Source organism: Mucor mucedo, assembly GCF_025094135.1.
Source record: "Mucor mucedo strain NRRL 3635 chromosome Unknown EV154scaffold_25, whole genome shotgun sequence".
Taxonomy (NCBI): domain Eukaryota; kingdom Fungi; phylum Mucoromycota; class Mucoromycetes; order Mucorales; family Mucoraceae; genus Mucor; species Mucor mucedo.
Window position 1 is genome coordinate 149,631 of NW_026252309.1, and position 17,512 is coordinate 167,142.

Consider the following 17,512-nt stretch of genomic DNA (forward strand, 5'->3'; position numbering starts at 1 on the left):
AAGTACTTATTTATTATAATTTAAAAGAAAAACTTTAACTTTATAAACTTGGTTTGAATTATGATTTCTTGATGATGCCAACTTTGCAAGAATTAACCTAAAATATTAAGATTAATAAAATATTCATTAACAAAGAAGGCTTTTTTCTTCTTTCTCTTACCTTAGTTGCAAAACGTAAAGAAGAAATTGATTCGTCAAAGTGTTCCAGTTTGGGCGATACGTTGACAAACATCAATGTCTTACAGTTTCCACCCAAAGAATTACGAAGTAACCAAGTTAATTTAGAGTTTCGATAAGGGATATGCCCACCTTCCTTATTATTCACCAACGCATGAATGACATCACCCAAACAACTTAAACTTTGATTGATGGATTTGGTTTCTGCCAGTCGATCACCCTCTGAACCTGATGAAGATAATCGTTCGGAACCAGCCAAATCAATCAAATTTAAAATACCCGCAGTGTGTTCACCGGTCAATGTATTATGCCCTGTCAATTTCAAGGTAAACACACTGTGACTTCGGGAGGATCGTTCATTCATCTTGGTGGCTCCTGTCGCACGATTCTGACTTGCCTTCTTCAACATTTGTTTCACTTGGGACGGTGATTCTAATTTGACTGTACTCATCTCACTGACCGTCGTATTCCCTTTCGCATCATGATGAATTTCATGCTTGATCTGGCCATATTTCGTGGCATCCCCTAATAAATCATGAATCGTCTTGTTGTAGATCTCTAAAAACTGTCCTTCCATCGTGTACTCCCATCCTACACGCTTCAACTTTTGTGCAACATCGTAGATTTGTTGTACAGCACGAGGAATCATACCCACTGTCTCTTCTGTAATATCAGGAGGCCCCTCCATCGTATACGTCTTGCCACTACCCGTTTGTCCGTAAGCAAAGATGCAGACGTTGAATCCATCCAAAGCAGACTGTACTAACTGTGAAATCTCCACAAAGCAATCCTGTTGGGTGGCAGTAGGCGAAAATACACGATCAAATGAAAATGAGTGTGATTTGTTAGAGGTCCTTCCAAGCGCTGTTGACACTTGTTCCGATAATTCCATCTTTTCTTTATCCTCGCCAAAGTATCGGATCTTTGTCAATTCATCCTCTGCTTGACTCACTAGATAGATAATATTAGCTTGATAAAAAAAAAAGTATACACCACAATATACTACCTTGTCGAACTCGGCAAAAGACTCGAATGTTACCCTTCAAATCTTGGATTTTGTTGTGAAGCTTTCGACGGAGCTTCTCTTGACCGAATAATGCCTTTTCCAGGCCTTCCACTGAGTTTTCTGTAGTGTCATATTCCATGGACAAGCTCTTTACAAGATCATCATGTTCATTTAAAGCAGAATCCGCACTCTACCAATTTCCTTTTAGTTCTTCCCTTTCAGTCAACATAAATATATATGTATATTACCTTCAATTTCATTTGCCAGTCATGCAAGTTGGCGCCTACTTCAGCATACGACTTTGTTGCCGTTTCCAAGCTTTTCTTGAGCACTTCATTTTCAAGATCGGCATCGTTTTTTGACTCCACGATAGACTTCACTTCTGTTTGCATACTGTCACGCTCTTTTTCCAATGATGAGTATTTAATTTGATTTATCGCATTTTGTTGAATTAAATCCTTGTTCTTGATCATGTATTTTTCTTTAATCTTTTGGGTCTCTTGCTCACATCGTTCTTTCGTATTGGCTAACGCTGTTTCTAAATCCTGGACCTTCTGTTGTGCAACTTCTAATAATGTCATTTTTGACTTGACTGTAGACTGTAAAGAATCGTGTACCTTTTCGATTTCAAGAACTAGTTTAAGAGAAAGAGAAAAAAGAAAAAGAGTTCAGGATATATATTTTTTTTTTTTTTTTTTTTTTTTTTTGAATGTGTATTCTCATCCTACCTTGCTCTCCAGTCAGTTCAAGCTGTGATTGAAGATAATTCAATTTTCCTTTGATATCTCCAGGGAATTTAGGCATCCTCACAGGCTGTTTTTTTGTTACACCGTGTGTGATAGTAGCAGCTGGTCGTTTCACTGCCGTTTTATCCACATTAGAGAATCGTGAGCTTCCAAGTGAAGGTCGTAACGGGGTGCTTTTGGTGGAATTTCCATTTAATGATAGTTTTTTTGTTGTTGTAGCAGAACCTAGCGACAGTTTCTTTCTTATGGGCGTCATGTTAGACCCCAAAGAGAGTTTCTTTAAGGGTGTACTGGAACCTAATGATAACTTCTTTGCAGGTACATTGGAACCCAATGAAAGCTTCTTTGCAGGTGCATTGGAGCCCAAAGAAAGCTTCTTTGCAGGTATGTTGGGACCCAATGCGGGTGTGCTGGACAGTGATGTTGTTAAAGTACTAGGATTTGTTGTCGTTGTATTCGAACCCAACGAGAGTTTCTTTACTGGACCCGTGCTACGTCCCATTTCAGTAGTTGTTGACACCGAAGCTTGTACTTTTGGTGCCGTATCAGAGCCCTTTAGTGTTTCTGTGTCTGCCACTTTAGAAGATCTGCTGATTCTTTTGGGCACAGGAGGTTTCTTTGTCAAGCTAGTAGAAGGTGCAGAAGAAGGTGAGACTTTTTTATATCGACTGGCTATTGTGGTTCGAACAGGTATACGCGGTGCTCCGTTCAACTTGGTTCTCTGTCGCTTGATTTCAGTGGGTGAATCATTCACTCGTTTTAAACCGCTAGTCTTGTTGTCCATTGAAGTTTTTTTAGATTTAATTACGAGGTTTTTTTTTTTTTAGAAAAAAAAAAGGAGAGGTAAGTCAATTTAAAAAACACGTCTATCCTCTACCCGTACCTCAAAAAAACAGTGACGCCTAAATATTTAGAAATAGCAAATAAGTGACAGCATTACTTGAAATTGAGACAGTTTTAGTGTTTTTTTTGGACAAACCAAGATTTATATTTAGACAAAGAGAAAATAAAATTTAGATAGAAGACAACTAACTTTGAGATGAAAGGAGATAATTGTTCATAATTTTCACTTGTAAAAATCTTAATTCTTTTTCAAGGGGAAATTACGCTCAATACGGCAATTTGTGAATCAAATTCGTTAACAACGTAAAAAAAAAAAAAAAAAAAAAAAAAAATTGAGCTTACCATTTAAATGTATCTATGTTTGACCTGGGATAACAGGCCTGTTTTAATTGCGACATTGACGAACATTTTTGATGTTTTCTTGATCAATTTGGGTCCTTGCTCTTCTCCGTTGGGAAAGCCTCTCCACCTCGAAATCTTGGGGGAAATGCTATTTCCAGCACGAAGTGAACGAACAATATCAACCATGTTCAAGCAAGCAGCCATATCGCAATTCCATAGACGAGTAACAATCCTATTTGTGTTATTAGTCAGGACTCTACAACCTTGATTTGTACATCTGTCACAGGAACAAAAAAAAAATAGATAGAAAAAATATTAACAAGTGAAATAACATACCTTAAGAGACTATGTCTAGTTACACGAGGATTTGCTCTTCGTCTATGAAGGCGCGGGTTATCGACCATTCAAAACGTTTCAAGACTTTTGCGTTCATAGGCTGGGCAGCATTGACTTGTCCTAAATTTATTAATCAAGTACACCCTTTTACCAGCTTTTTGATGCAGCCGACGGAATCTAAGGCCCCGGAATCGGCTTATGAAATCTTGCATTAGGAGCAGACCAGTTACTCATGACATAAACAGCTTCGACAACAAACTGTTCATCTAGTTTTGCAATGACATCCTCGTTTCCTATCTGTCTTTTAAAATAGGCAGCTAGCCGCAGTTTTCTGTGCAAAGGATGAGCAGTACGATGGTTGATTCAGAAGTTGGCATAGTGGTTTTGGATGATGCCTGTCACATTAGACCTGTTTGGTAAAGAGAAACTTGTTTTGATTGTTTGCGGTTGAGTTTTCATGCACAATAAATATCAAATCTCTTCGTCTAGGATCAATTGTAACACATCTGCCAACAGTTTCTTGAGTAATTTCTTGTGAAATGTACTGAGTTTGTTCAACCACAACAGCAAAACGAGCAGTGTATCTGCTTTCACGATCCATTCTTTTCTTGATCACAGTAACACCTACTCCGTCTTATTAAGTAGTTCCTCTAAACTAGAGCTCGCCATTATTTTTTATCAGCTGTATAATCATATCAATGTATAATAAATGGACCATTTATATTAATAGCTGCTCTATTCTCTCTATGGGTAGCTAATCGATCATCCTATGAAGATGACATGGCATGTCAATCGACGTACCCATTTTTCGTACATTTATGTGTATACCATCACGTGATTCTAAAAAGACTTTGGAAAGAAGTTCAGAGGTCTAGAAAAATTAAAAAAAGACGTAAATGTAGATATTTTCTTGGCACACAAAAGCAATCCCGTGATTATAAAAAAGATTGGAAATTTATAATGGTTCAAAATAAAAAATTTGATTTTTTTACGTTGATTTTCAAATACAAAAACACTGTATCTAATCCAACATATTAAATGGGAGCATTAACTTTCAAGAAAGCCATATTTTCGTTTTGTCCAAAAAAGGCAAGTTGAGCATCTATAATTTGGGGGATGATGATTTTTTTTGTTCAGCATGTGGCTGGGATCTAAAGTGAAAATAGATAGATTTCCTTTTATGAAGCACAATGTTTTCATTGTTTTTTTTTTATATAATTATTCTTTTCATCTTCACTTACACAAAAGAAAATACACATCAGAATGGGACAAGCAACATCTTCACCAAATGCATTATCATTTTTTCAGAAAGTCACTAATTCCGAGAAAAGCGAATATAAAGATATTTCCAACAAATTTTCAAAGGCTACGTTATCGACCTTGACCGTTCCTGTAATTGTTATAGCCTATCCTGCCCTGAACGCATATGCATTTCATGATATGGGAATTACAGGTCATCGTGTGGTTGATGTAGCTATAGGTGGCCTTTTAGGTGTCATTGCATGTAAAATCATCAGAAGCCTTGATAATGTTAACAGATACTAATTAATTGATTTAGGGCCATTATCTCCGTTTCTTGCTATTTGGGGTGCTGTCCAGATAAACTTTAAGGATAAACCGCCTGTACCATTACCCATCGCACCAGAATTGTTATTAAAAGCACAACAAGACATAAAATTAAATACGACCTCATTTTATAATGTAGCAGTAGTAGGGGTCTCTGGAAACGGAAAGGTAAAAAAAAAAAGATCATTTTGTTTTCGATCAGAATCATGTGGTTGATTTCCATTTTTAAAATCAGAGTTCCATTGTGAACGCAATACTGGGATACAAGGATAACGAACCAAGATCAGCCAAAGTGGGTGAGATAGAGACAACAGCTAGACCCTCATCATATCAACATCCCGATTTAGCCACCATGGTTATTTGGGATATGCCAGGCGTCGGTACACAAAGGCATCCCATGGATACGTATTTCGATAAGCACTACTTGTATGCCTTTGATTTACTTGTTATTGTGCTGGGAAACAGGTAAATTGATGAATTTTTTGAGATTTGGGTCAGAGTTAACAACTTTTCTTCCTCCAAGACTGATGCAGTATGATATTGATATCGCATTAAAGGCAAAAGAGCACAAGATTCCAGTTTTGTATGTTCGCAGTAAATCTGATCAGGTTAATATTTTTGCTTAATTTTTTTTTTTGGCGTGTGACCCCCCCCACTAAATACAAATATACAGGGTATCAAAAGCAAGATGAAGAGAAACGAAGGAAATGAAAACTATACTGAAATGATGGCTGCTGGAGAACTGGTGAATGAAGTAAAAAAAAAAAAAAAATTGTATTGATACTTGAACTGGATGGTTTTCATTAAAATAGCTAATTAGGTCAAGGATTCCGTGTTTTCTCAGCTACGCCAGCATCAATTAAACACTCGAAAATTATTTATAGTCTCTGCAATCAAGTTGAAATTATTTGTGGCGACCATCAACAAAAAGGAAAGAAGAAAGGCGATTACGTTAATTGACGAAGAAAGGTTTATGACTGCACTGATTGAAGGTGTCGTGAATAAAAGACAGTATTTACAGAAAATGGCAAAGGCAGAGGAGAGGAAAAGAAGAAAGCAAGAGAAACATAATAGTAAACAAACCGTCAGTAACACGAGCAACATTTCAGCCGACAGCATGGCTTGATGTCACTCGTGGTGTGTGTAGCCATTTCCACCCCCAATCACGTAGAGACATGTCCGTAAAAAGAATCAAAAGTATTTAGACAGAATGGAAGAAAAATAATATAATAAAAAAAAAATTCAGACGACGGAACAGTGTAAACTGGTCTTAATACAATGCATTTATATCTCTCAGAGTGTCGTATCCAACCAACGCAATCTTCTGTGGTAATAGTCCGAAGGTGGAAAACGGACTTCTTTTGATCTTTTGGCCATCACCCCTTCCATTGGGTTCAAAAATGATGATAAATAAAGGTTTATAGCCTCTGCTTTCAATTGCATCCATCGTGTATTGAAAATAATGAATTCTGAAGTATGCCATGATGTTTTAAAAAGTCATGCCTATTGTACGTGTCCAGGATATCCATGACGTTTCGAACGAAACTTACAGCACGATACGTACCTGTTTTTTTAAGGCTTTTCTTTTATTATTTTGTCTTAAAAAGGTAAGCTATCGTTTGAAAAGTGAATTTTGATTCGTCAGAAAGAAAAGAAGTGCTGTCTACATTTCAAGTTGGTTCTAACTTTACTTGTAAGTAATAAATACTTTTATAAATATAAACTTTTTTGATTGCATAATGTTTATTTTCTGTTCAAGAATGGTCTTTTGGAATTCTTTCTATTTATAACGGCGTAAACACGATTGGCATGAAATATGCAAGTAAAAAAAAAAAAAAAAATTGACAATATTCTAATTACATCCCCTCCGTTCCTTTACCTGGCTTTTTTTTTTTTCTTTTTATTCATTTTTAATTCAATGTATAGACTATCCAGACTATTGAATGTCCCAAAACTGCGTATAAACCGTGCAGGTTTTGCCAAACACGCTAGTATACGTTTATTTGCAAGTCATGACGGATTTTTGCAAGGTAATACAGCCAATTATATCGATGCCATGTATGAGTCCTGGTTAAAAGATCCTACCTCGGTTCATGTATCATGGCAAGCCTATTTTAAAAATATGGCCAACGGTGTTCCATCCAACCAAGCTTTTATTCCACCCCCTACTGACAGTGCAAGATTACCTGAAATGCCTGGTGCTACGTTACCCATGATGAACGAGTCTTCAAAGCAAGTGATTGAACATATGAAAATCCAATTACTCGTAAGAGCGTATCAAGTACGTGGTCATAATATTGCGGATCTGGATCCTTTGCATCTTCAACGCACGATGGCTGAGCATTCTATCCCACCCGAGTTGACATTACAATATTATGGTTTCACGGAAAAGGATTTGGACCGTAAGTTTACTTTGGGTCCTGGTATTTTGTCATCATTAAACAAGACTGAAAAGGAGCTGACATTACGCGAGATTGTTGATGCATTGAAGAAAATGTATTGTAAGTATTTAATCACCCCCCCCCCCTGCCCTTCCGTACGAAATAAATGAACGCGATCACCTAATTATTTCTTTTTTTTTTAAAAAAAAAAGGTGGATCCATTGGTATTGAATATGTTCATATCCCAGACCGAGCACAATGTGATTGGATTCGAGCAAGATTTGAAAAACCAGAGCCATACAAGTATACAGCGGATGAAAAGAAACGAATTCTGGATCGATTAACTTGGTCGGATAGTTTTGAGCGCTTTGTAGCCTCCAAATATCCTTCTGAGAAAAGATTTGGTCTTGAAGGTGGAGAGACCTTGATTCCTGGTATGAAGGCCTTGATTGATCGCTCTGTGGATCATGGTGTGACCAACATTGTGATTGGTATGCCACATCGTGGTCGTTTAAACGTGCTTTCAAACGTTGTCCGAAAACCCAACGAATCCATCTTTTGTGAATTCAGTGGATCGGTGGAGCCCAATGATGAAGGATCCGGGGATGTCAAGTATCATTTGGGTATGAATTATGTACGTCCAACACCTTCGGGTAAACGTGTTCATCTCTCCTTGGTTGCCAACCCATCTCATTTGGAGGCGGTGGATCCGGTGGTATTAGGAAAGACAAAGGCGCTTCAGTTTTATAATAAGGATACGGATGGTTCTCATTCCATGTCGATTTTGATGCACGGTGATGCTGCGTTTGCTGGTCAAGGTGTGGTTTATGAGACAATGGGGTTCTATGATTTACCCTCGTATTCAACAGGTGGTACCATACATATCGTCGTGAATAATCAAATCGGATTTACAACAGACCCAAGATTTGGTCGATCGACCCAGTATTGTACGGATATTGCAAAATCCATCAATGCCCCTGTATTTCACGTGAATGGTGATGATGTAGAGGCAGTAACGTTTGTAATGCAAATGGCTGCTGATTGGAGACAAACGTTCCATAAGGACTGCGTGATTGATTTAGTTTGTTATCGAAAGCACGGCCATAATGAAACTGATCAACCCATGTTTACCCAACCTTTGATGTATCAAGCGATTGCCAAGATGAAGCCAGTAGCTCAAAAGTACGAAGAGCAATTATCTAAAGAAGGAGCGTTTACCACAAAACAAATTGAAGAACAAAAGAAGAGTATCTGGGAGACTTTAGAGGAAAGTTACGTGGCCAGTAAAAGTTACAAGCCTAGCTCAAGAGAGTGGTTATCGAGCAGCTGGCCTGGATTTAAATCCCCCAAGGAACTCGCTACAGAAATCTTGCCTCAGTACCCAACAGGTGTCACTTCTGAAGTGATGCAAACGGTTGGAAAAGCCATGACGACGCTTCCCCAAAATTTTACAGCCCATCGTAATATCGTGCGTATTCTCCAAGCGCGCGAAAAGAGTTTGAAATCAGGCACGGATATTGATTGGTCGACAGCGGAAGGTCTAGCGTGGGGTTCCTTATTGCTAGAGAATAAACATGTGCGTGTATCAGGTCAAGATGTTGAACGTGGTACATTTTCTCAACGTCATGCGGTGTTACATGATCAAAAGTCAGATGCAAAGACCACATTACTGAACAATGTCAGTCCCGAACAAGGTGTTCTTTCAATTTCCAACTCCTCCTTATCAGAGTATGGTGTACTTGGATTTGAATTGGGGTATTCTCTTGTGGATCCGAATTCCTTGGTTGTATGGGAAGCTCAATTTGGAGATTTTGCAAACACTGCCCAGGTCATTGTAGATCAGTTTTTAGCAGCAGGGGAACAAAAGTGGCTTCAACGTACAGGTTTAGTCATGTCTTTACCTCATGGATATGATGGACAAGGACCCGAGCATTCATCTGCGCGTATTGAGAGATATCTTCAATTATGTGATGAAAATCCCTATGTCTATCCAACTGCCGAGAAACTTGCTAGACAACACCAAGATTGTAACATGCAAGTGGTGTATGCCTCTACGCCATCCCAATATTTCCATGTGCTACGTCGACAAATCTGCAGAGACTATCGAAAACCCTTAATCTTGCCCTTTTCCAAGTCCATGCTTCGTCATCCATTGGCTAAATCCAGCCTTTCCGAAATGATGGGTGATACTACCTTTCAACTCTATCTACCTGAATCGCACCCTGAGAGCCTAGTAGCACCCGAACAGATCAAGAAGCATATTTACTGCTCGGGACAAGTGTATTATGCGCTTTTAAAAGCACGTGAACAGAACAAGATGAATGATATTGCTATTTCTCGTGTTGAACAACTGAACCCGTTTCCGTTCCAACAGATCAAGGAGCATGCTGATACATATCCTAACGCCGAAATAGTATGGTGTCAAGAAGAGCCTCTTAATATGGGAAGTTGGCAACATGTGGAACCTAGGTTGACTACAGCGTTATCAGAGACATCACATCATGCTGGCAAATCGCCCATGTATGCTGGTCGACCCCCATCAGCCTCTGTTGCAACTGGTAATAAGAAGAAGCATTTGAAGGAGGAATATACATTTTTAAGTGAGGCTTTGATAGGAAAAGCGACTGAACCCAAGAAGATTGAAGGTGGAATTCCACTTTGGTAACTCCCCCTTCTCTAATATTTTTTTTTTTTTTTTGGGAAATAAAAATAAAAATAAAAATAAATTCTGTTTTATAGAATCGCACTCATTGGGCGATCTGATGTTTAATACGAGCTCGAAATTTGGTCCACTGTCGTACAACCGAACTAGAGTATTGTTTCCTTGAATTCTTCGGTTTCCAAGTTAATTTATAATAAGATGGTCGTCGGGGAGAGGGGGGAAATAGCTTTCTTTTTTTTCTTTAATTTTCTTTCTTTTTCTTCTTCTTCTTAAATGTTCTTGTTGCCATGAACCATAAATTTATTCTATCGACGTTACTGACATCATTTGTATATCAAATCACAGCTAGTCTGGTGGTTGTTGAATGTACATTTCCATGTTCACAAGGCGAGCAATATGTATGTGAAGTAACAGACAAAAATGTGAGATGCAAGAATAAAACAAACAAGACAAAGTAAAATGACAATTAAAAAAAAAAAAAAAAAAAATTGGGGAAGGGTATTTTCGAAATATTAATATATTTTTTTTTTACAACCCATAGATGGATCTTGGAAAATACGATATCATTACCTCAATACCAAGGCACATTATCAGCCTTGGGACAATCATGTACCATAGCCCCACAACCCAAATTAAAAGATGGGTCACATTCATCCATCAATGCTAGCGAATCAATTATGGAATGGCCACCTCAAGTGGAGATGTCAAATTATGATACCTATTATAGTAACTGCGAGGAATCATTGTACTGCGATAAGGCGCATATATGTGTGAAACAATACACGCATGGACAAGTGTGTGAATCTGATAACCAATGTTTCCAAGGCAGTTGTCAAAACGATACCTGTGTAGCCAGCACAATAAAGAAAAACACAGGTGGATTGGATACCATCCATATCATCTTGACGGTGGTGGGTGTCGTCTTATTTGTTGCACTTTGTGTCGGTGTTTATATCCTCAAGAGGAGAAGAAAGTTGCAGGAGCAGAAGCAGCAGCAACAGCAGAAAACGACAGCTAAAGTCATTGTGCTTAATTCGAGGTCGAATTCCACTAATTCCATGACAAGTAGTGTCCATCACACTGTTACTAATATACTCCAACCTGATTACGAATCGACCTTTTCAGCTCCTCATTCACCAAGTAGGCAGCAACAGGAATTACAAGCTCAACTTCAACGGCAATACGAAGGACAGCTTAAAGTTCCCCCTCCTCCCTATTCTCCATAAACAAATATACCCTCACAAAATAAATTTTTTTGGCACTGGCCTATTATTATTATTCAAACTCAGACGTTTTTTTTTTCTCTTTCTCACATGCTAAAAAAAAAAACATTTGGGCTTGTTAAACAGAACTATCTTTTATTAAGATTTCGTGTGTGTGTGGGGGGGATATGTGAATGATTATAAGAGGTCCCAGATAAAAAATTTACTAATGTTTATCGGGTGTACGGTTAAAAGTGACTAATAGACCCGACATGGAAGAGCTTGATGAATCATGGCGTTCAATTTTAGTGGGTGGTGGTGACTGTGGTTTATGCAATGAAGAGGAAGAGGTAGATGAGGAAGGGGACAAGGTCATATTTGTAAATGAGGTAGGCAACCAACCATCATGATGATTTTGACTGTGATCCTGATGCTCTTCGTGAAGGGAAGGTTCGTGGTGAGACGAAATGGGACTGATGATTGAATTGGTGGGGGATGGATGAATATCAGATAATGAAGATGATTTTGAGCCACGTCTTGTAAACGTGTTTGATATAGAAGAGGAGATACGATGTATGGATTTACGTAATTTGCCTAGGATTGTAACAGCCGAAGATACTTCTTCGTCTGTTACATGGACAGTCTTATAAGAGGTAGGATCTGACTCTTTCCACCATATCGATGGGTCTTCCAAATCCTGTATGACCCATACATGGTGTTTTACCCCATCCAAGGTGATTCGTTCATCTGGATCCTTTGTTAATAACTTTGATAATAGGTCCATGAGTTCATGAGGTGTTTCAAACCCTATTTGTTCTACGGTTGGAAACGAAAGAGGTAAAGTGGGTATGATATCAAACAATTCAAATTCGGTAGAAGCAGTAAATGGGCATTGACCATAGATCAAACAATAAAGCGTGACACCGAGTGCCCACACATCAATTGCTTTGGTAATGTGTTTCTCATCATGATTATTTTCTACTGAGCTACATAGTTCAGGAGCAAAAAATGCGGGTGTACCTGCTGTTTCTGCTAATTCTCGATCAATTTCGTCGTCATATTGTTCCACATGTCCTGCTAAATGTTGATTAAAATAAGATACACCAAAATCTGATATCTTTACAATGCGATCTCTTGTTAATAATAAGTTGGCTGGTTTAATATCTCTGTGTATAATTCCTTGGTAATGCACTAAGAAGGAGAAGGAGGGGTTGTATTAGGATTCATCCCAATAGAAACCACACAATTCGAGGAGTGGGGTGGGGGTGTGCTTACTTACGATAATCAAGTCCACTCACAACATCTCGAAATATGTCACGTGCTTCAGACATGGATAGTACGGGTATATTACTCTCATCGTCTTGTCTCCATATAATTTCACCACCTTCCATGTATTCCAACGCTAACATAGAATGTATGTAAATGGAAAATGTATACTTATTAATAATATAAACGTAAACCCTTACCCAAATAAATCTTACGGCTGGCTGGATCATCAATGACTTCACGTAAGCGAACGACATGAGGATGAGCGCACTTTTTTAATATGGCGATTTCTCTTCTGATCTTTTGTTCGCTTTCAGAAAATGGGCTTTCGCCTGTTGATTTGGCTCTTAGAACGCTATAACCTAATTGTCTCCGTCGAGATTGTTTATCAACAATTTTAATCGCCTTGGGAGAAAAAGGGAGTTTTTTTATATGAGATATAAAGGAGTAGAAATCTATAAAAAAGGACTTACAACAAGTTCTCCTGTGTCTAGGTCTTGGGCTAATTTGACCTTGCCATGCATTCCTCTTCCAATCTCTTTTATAATCATAAAGTTATTGATTATTTTGTTTCCAGTTTCTGGGTCATATTCTTTATAAATGGTGTTTGTTGTTAATACTTTTGGGCTGGAAGGAGTCTGTTTAAAGAAGGAAAGGCGACGAAAAGAGCGCTTCTTTACGGGTGCTGAGCTTGTTTCTCCATTATGCATTATTAAGACAAGAAAGAAAAAAAAAAGAGAGAGAGAGAGAGAGTTAAAATTACAGCTAAAAAAAAAAGTTGATTTTTCTGTAATAACTGTAAGAAAAGGGCGGGGAATAAACTACACCCAAAGAAGGTCGTGTTTGTAATTTTTCTTGTCAACTAAATTTAGATTTAAATAACATACTTTTGGGATTAACTTTTGTAGGTAGTAACTATTCCAAATTTATCAGTATTCAGTGTACCATAAGCTACAAGTGCTTAATAGGAGTCATGTCTGTGTACCCAATACAGGATAAGAGGTAGACCCCAACAGAATGGACTTGATGTCTTTCAATAACTATTGGCTATTTTTCATAATCATAAAAGGCTGTCAATTTGTCACAGGGGGAAAGGCAAAGTCGGCTGCAACAAGAGGCACTGGACTGACCAACAAACAAACACACCATCTGTATATGGGGTCCATTGTTTGCTTTTAGAGGGTGGGCTCTTTTATATAAATATAGAAGCACAAAGGGGGATTGTCTTGCAATTCTTTATTTTTATTATTGTTTGATAACTTGCTCTAAACAAGATATAGTTATAAAAAAAGATGGATACGAGACATGTTCTGAGGTAAGATTGGAGTTTGTCTCAGTACTCAGCCATTGTTATTTTAAGGGTGATCCAGTACATTTTAATTAAACTGTCCTTTCGCACTACTGAATAACAAGATATCACCCTTTAAAGAATTGAAAACAGGACCTTTGTATTGGTTTATTCCCCGCCCTTTTATTTTTAGGCAAGTGCTTTTTGTAACACCATTAAAAAAAAAGTAAAAGCGGGTCTTAAATGTACAAGAAAGGATATTTTCTGGTCTTTTTTTAATAAGGTTTTTTTTTTACTTTTCTCCTCTCTCTCTCTCTCTCTCTCTCTCTCTCTCTCTTTCTTTTCTTTTCTATTTTTTCTTATATTTTTCTGTTGGGATTATGAATATTCTTCTCCTTTGTCTATTGTATTTATCCCTAGTCCATGCATCAACACATGTTACAGTGAGTGATTTGAGTAGACAGTTTTGAATAAAGACAAAAAAAAAAAAAGCGAATTACTAATTTATATACAGATATCCAATGAAACTTTTCACGACCGAGCGGCTTCATTTGGTCCCAAATTATCCAGTAACGGAAAGATTGGATTTATGATTGAACCAGCACAAGACCCTACCGGATGTAGCCTCGTTACCCCACCAAGTACAGACTGGATAGCCCTTTTATCAAGAGGGGGTTGCTCATTTATAACCAAGGTGAGATATATGCAGAAAAGTGGTGCGATAGCTGTAGTCATTGGCGATCCCAACAATCCTGGTTGGATTACAATGTACTCTCCTGGTAAAATAATAATAATTCACTCTTGTCCCCACCCCCCTTGAACTAGTCATTTTAATCATTCTTTTTTTTTTTTTACTGAGTAGACGATACAACAGACATTATGATCCCAAGTGTATTTTTAGCAAGAAACGAATATAGAAAACTGTTGCATTTATCGAAATTATTAAACACGCCTATGGTAGCAATATTACAGCCGGATGAAAATGTCACTTGGTAAGAAGAAGAAAAATAATGAATTATATATATATATAAAAAAGGGGTTTATCAAGTAAATGTTATGCTGATCATTTCCTTATTTTTTTTGAACCGTAAAGGCCATTGATTGATGTTCTCATTATTGTCATTGTTTCTCCCTGCCTCGTCTTAATTTTAATTTACGCCTCTTGGAAAGCCAGACAAAGCATATTACACAAAAGAGAATTAGCACCTATCTCCGTCGTGTCTAAACTCAACATCAAAGTATTCGATCTACAGGAACAAAAGGAACACGAGGAACGGGAGAGCTGTGCAATATGTTTAGAGGATTACGAATCCGGTAATGAGTTACGGCTCTTACCTTGTAACCATTACTATCATTCTATGTGTGTCGATTTATGGTTGACCACTAAAAAAAAATGCGTAAGTTTTTTTTTTCTGTTTGTACTGCGTTGGGGCTGATAAATAACAAATCTTATTTTTTTTTTTAGTGCCCAATCTGTAAAATGGATGTAACAAACACAGAGGTCACACCGTTACTCTTAGAGGCTGGTATTTTTTAAATTTGTAAATGTTTATTTTTCTTTTTAACCCTTTTGTACATACATCACATATAATAAAAATCTATTTTGTAATTACTTTTGACAGCATGCTAGGATAACTAACATCATTTTATACATATAAATAAAAGGGGAGGTTGACTTCTATCCCCTTCTATTAACAAGCAAGGGATTCTATTTACATGTATAAAGACTCAAGCACATCCAGCGTAATTCAATTTCCTACTTTCTTTCTCTTTTTTTTTTTTTTTTTTTTTTTTTTAGTATGTCCACACTTACAGATGATTCATATAGGGAATTAGCAATTCAGCCATCACTTGTGTATCCATCATTACCAAAATACAACCGTCTACAAACAGATGACGATAACAGACAAACCTGTATTCACTTTGCTTCTAGACTTATTAAACTAAGATCAGAATTAAGATCACCTTCTTACATGAAGTCAACACCGTTATTAAGTAGAGTAAACTCTTTGCCCAATGTAAATCGATATCAACCGGAAGAAGATGACGAACAGAGCATTATTACGTATATCACAGACGAAACCTCCATACCTGTACACTCTAGACGTAAGAACCATCATTATTTAGCACTACCGCCCATTACCTCGAAAAGGTCATTGTCTTTACGTGAAATGACACGACCAATGAAAAACGAGAATCGGTATACTATAGGATTTACAACACAACTGTTTCCATCTGAGATGCAGCATGAGAAGGAGGAGGAGGAGGAGGAGATAGAAAAAAAGAAGGAGGAGGTTGTCATGACACCCACCCCGAGTCATTCAAATAAAAGTGTGTACAGTACCATGAGTAGCGATAGTGAAGATGATTTAAATAATAAAAATCTTATAAAAACAAGAGCGACAGCCTTTTTCGTCTCTTTATCTCCGTGTTCCGCGGCTGCTGCATCAGTCGCTAAATGGAAACGAAGAAACATACGCAAAGGCAAACACTTAATTTAACTCTCTCTCTCTCCCCCCCCCCTTTATTCTCTTTTTCATAAACAATAAAATATGCACATTAATTCACTTTGCTAATTTAGTCATGGTGCCATTTCTCAATTATTTTATCATTGATACGAACCTATTTTTATTTTTTAAAAAAAAAATCGTATTATAAGAAAGACTCTTTTTACAATTTAAGCGTAGAGAGACAAGGCAATTAATACTTTTAAGTCAAAAAGACATCTTTGGCGAGGTTAGTGTCACATAGTGTATCAAGGTTCCAGGGTTCAAAGGGTTTTACAGTTTAATACTCCTGTTACTAAAATCGTCCCAGGTTACACCCGTATACCCACTTGCCTCATTTAGTCTAGTAAACAGAAAGAAGAAGAAAAAAAAGGTTTTTGGCTTAGAAACCGAAATAGGCATTAGTCAGTCCTAAAAGTTTTTTTTTTTTTTTATACGGTGTGTGCTACGCAACGACTACCTATATTTGAACCTACAGTGTAAACATTTAAGGATTTCTTTGTTCCTTTTGGCACAATATCTTAAACTAAACATATCAAAATAAAAAATAAATCCATGATGGAATAACAGCAGTAGCACTTCTTTAATTAAAAAAAAAAAAAAAAAAAAAAAACAGAAACGCCACCTGTATGCATCTTAATTGAAGCGCCGGTCGTTTCGTACACAATAGGTCTGTCGGTTAAAATCAAACCGATAATAGACGTTTCAATCTCGGATCGGGGGGTTGGGCCCAAAGGAGTAATAAACCAAACTTTGTACAAAAAGAAAAAAGATTTATTAGAGTTTATATTATTGTTTAAAAGTATTTGATGTGAGTATCATCATGCTATTGCAATTGACAAATCAATAATAAAATTTCAGCCAGCATGAATTCGACAATAACCTTTTTGTTGGATTATCAATACTTTGTGGTGTCAAATCACCAGTAAGAATTTAATCAATATCTAACCTCCACTTGACACTTTTTTTTTTTTTTTTCAAAAAGTTTATAGGAAAGAAAAGTTCAATTGGTTGAATATAAATAACAATCTCGAATACACTTCTGTAAAAGATAGTTCAACATCTTCTCATAGAACGTAATTGTACAAGAAGCAGTTTGCATTTTTGCCCCATGAATTCAAAATGACGCAGTTAAACTTTTTAATTCATGCTCTTTTTAGCTTCTAATCACCCCCCCCCGCAACAATCAA

At 37.2% G+C, this 17,512-nt stretch overlaps 8 protein-coding genes across 8 annotated transcripts; 6 read left to right on the top strand and 2 right to left on the bottom strand.

Moving 5' to 3' along the window:
- Positions 1-58: 58 nt before the first annotated feature.
- On the bottom strand, positions 59-2,713 carry EV154DRAFT_561386 (putative kinesin family protein; the record flags this gene model as incomplete). Its single annotated transcript, XM_051605667.1, has 5 exons — positions 59-97; positions 161-1,128; positions 1,184-1,373; positions 1,432-1,817; positions 1,912-2,713. The coding sequence occupies 5 exons, from the start codon at positions 2,711-2,713 to the stop codon at positions 59-61; spliced, it is 2,385 nt and encodes a 794-aa protein (XP_051459802.1).
- A 2,000-nt stretch (positions 2,714-4,713) lies between these two features.
- On the top strand, positions 4,714-5,525 carry EV154DRAFT_583239 (uncharacterized protein; the record flags this gene model as incomplete). Its single annotated transcript, XM_051606700.1, has 2 exons — positions 4,714-4,954; positions 5,009-5,525. The coding sequence occupies 2 exons, from the start codon at positions 4,714-4,716 to the stop codon at positions 5,230-5,232; spliced, it is 465 nt and encodes a 154-aa protein (XP_051459803.1). The 3' UTR covers positions 5,233-5,525.
- On the top strand, positions 5,212-5,834 carry EV154DRAFT_150699 (uncharacterized protein). The gene is made up of 3 exons (XM_051594108.1): positions 5,212-5,481; positions 5,540-5,624; positions 5,690-5,834. The coding sequence occupies exons 1-3, from the start codon at positions 5,369-5,371 to the stop codon at positions 5,795-5,797; spliced, it is 306 nt and encodes a 101-aa protein (XP_051459804.1). The 5' UTR covers positions 5,212-5,368; the 3' UTR covers positions 5,798-5,834.
- Positions 5,835-6,819: 985 nt separating this feature from the next.
- EV154DRAFT_501839 (oxoglutarate dehydrogenase, E1 component) lies at positions 6,820-10,069 on the top strand. The gene is made up of 2 exons (XM_051600742.1): positions 6,820-7,517; positions 7,610-10,069. The coding sequence occupies exons 1-2, from the start codon at positions 6,935-6,937 to the stop codon at positions 10,060-10,062; spliced, it is 3,036 nt and encodes a 1,011-aa protein (XP_051459805.1). The 5' UTR covers positions 6,820-6,934; the 3' UTR covers positions 10,063-10,069.
- A 106-nt stretch (positions 10,070-10,175) lies between these two features.
- Positions 10,176-11,343, top strand: EV154DRAFT_501840 (uncharacterized protein). The gene is made up of 2 exons (XM_051600743.1): positions 10,176-10,513; positions 10,601-11,343. The coding sequence occupies exons 1-2, from the start codon at positions 10,347-10,349 to the stop codon at positions 11,283-11,285; spliced, it is 852 nt and encodes a 283-aa protein (XP_051459806.1). The 5' UTR covers positions 10,176-10,346; the 3' UTR covers positions 11,286-11,343.
- A 144-nt stretch (positions 11,344-11,487) lies between these two features.
- EV154DRAFT_417044 (kinase-like domain-containing protein) lies at positions 11,488-13,078 on the bottom strand (the record flags this gene model as incomplete). The annotated part of the gene is made up of 4 exons (XM_051595766.1): positions 11,488-12,452; positions 12,541-12,663; positions 12,728-12,932; positions 13,001-13,078. 4 exons carry the CDS (start codon positions 13,076-13,078, stop codon positions 11,488-11,490), a joined length of 1,371 nt encoding a protein of 456 aa, XP_051459807.1.
- A 1,040-nt stretch (positions 13,079-14,118) lies between these two features.
- On the top strand, positions 14,119-15,401 carry EV154DRAFT_501844 (uncharacterized protein). Its single transcript, XM_051600744.1, has 5 exons — positions 14,119-14,258; positions 14,330-14,594; positions 14,678-14,807; positions 14,909-15,212; positions 15,281-15,401. Exons 1-5 carry the CDS (start codon positions 14,196-14,198, stop codon positions 15,350-15,352), a joined length of 834 nt encoding a protein of 277 aa, XP_051459808.1. The 5' UTR covers positions 14,119-14,195; the 3' UTR covers positions 15,353-15,401.
- Positions 15,402-15,530: 129 nt separating this feature from the next.
- On the top strand, positions 15,531-16,461 carry EV154DRAFT_501852 (uncharacterized protein). The gene has a single exon (XM_051600745.1). The coding sequence runs from the start codon at positions 15,615-15,617 to the stop codon at positions 16,314-16,316; it is 702 nt and encodes a 233-aa protein (XP_051459809.1). The 5' UTR covers positions 15,531-15,614; the 3' UTR covers positions 16,317-16,461.
- The last annotated feature ends 1,051 nt before the right edge of the window (positions 16,462-17,512 follow it).

Excerpts from the sequence above, each read along its gene's own strand:
- EV154DRAFT_501852 (XM_051600745.1), top strand. The coding sequence starts at position 15,615 with ATGTCCACACTTACAGATGATTCATATAGGGAATTAGCAATTCAGCCA.
- EV154DRAFT_501840 (XM_051600743.1), top strand. The coding sequence starts at position 10,347 with ATGAACCATAAATTTATTCTATCGACGTTACTGACATCATTTGTATAT. Across the intron at positions 10,514-10,600 it reads AATAAAACAAACAAGACAAA|ATGGATCTTGGAAAATACGA; the intron begins GTAAAATGACAA and ends TACAACCCATAG.
- EV154DRAFT_501844 (XM_051600744.1), top strand. The coding sequence starts at position 14,196 with ATGAATATTCTTCTCCTTTGTCTATTGTATTTATCCCTAGTCCATGCA. Across the intron at positions 14,595-14,677 it reads GATTACAATGTACTCTCCTG|ACGATACAACAGACATTATG; the intron begins GTAAAATAATAA and ends TTTACTGAGTAG. Across the intron at positions 14,808-14,908 it reads CCGGATGAAAATGTCACTTG|GCCATTGATTGATGTTCTCA; the intron begins GTAAGAAGAAGA and ends TGAACCGTAAAG.
- EV154DRAFT_501839 (XM_051600742.1), top strand. The coding sequence starts at position 6,935 with ATGTATAGACTATCCAGACTATTGAATGTCCCAAAACTGCGTATAAAC. Across the intron at positions 7,518-7,609 it reads TGCATTGAAGAAAATGTATT|GTGGATCCATTGGTATTGAA; the intron begins GTAAGTATTTAA and ends TAAAAAAAAAAG.
- EV154DRAFT_150699 (XM_051594108.1), top strand. The coding sequence starts at position 5,369 with ATGGTTATTTGGGATATGCCAGGCGTCGGTACACAAAGGCATCCCATG. Across the intron at positions 5,482-5,539 it reads GTTATTGTGCTGGGAAACAG|ACTGATGCAGTATGATATTG; the intron begins GTAAATTGATGA and ends TCTTCCTCCAAG. Across the intron at positions 5,625-5,689 it reads TTCGCAGTAAATCTGATCAG|GGTATCAAAAGCAAGATGAA; the intron begins GTTAATATTTTT and ends ACAAATATACAG.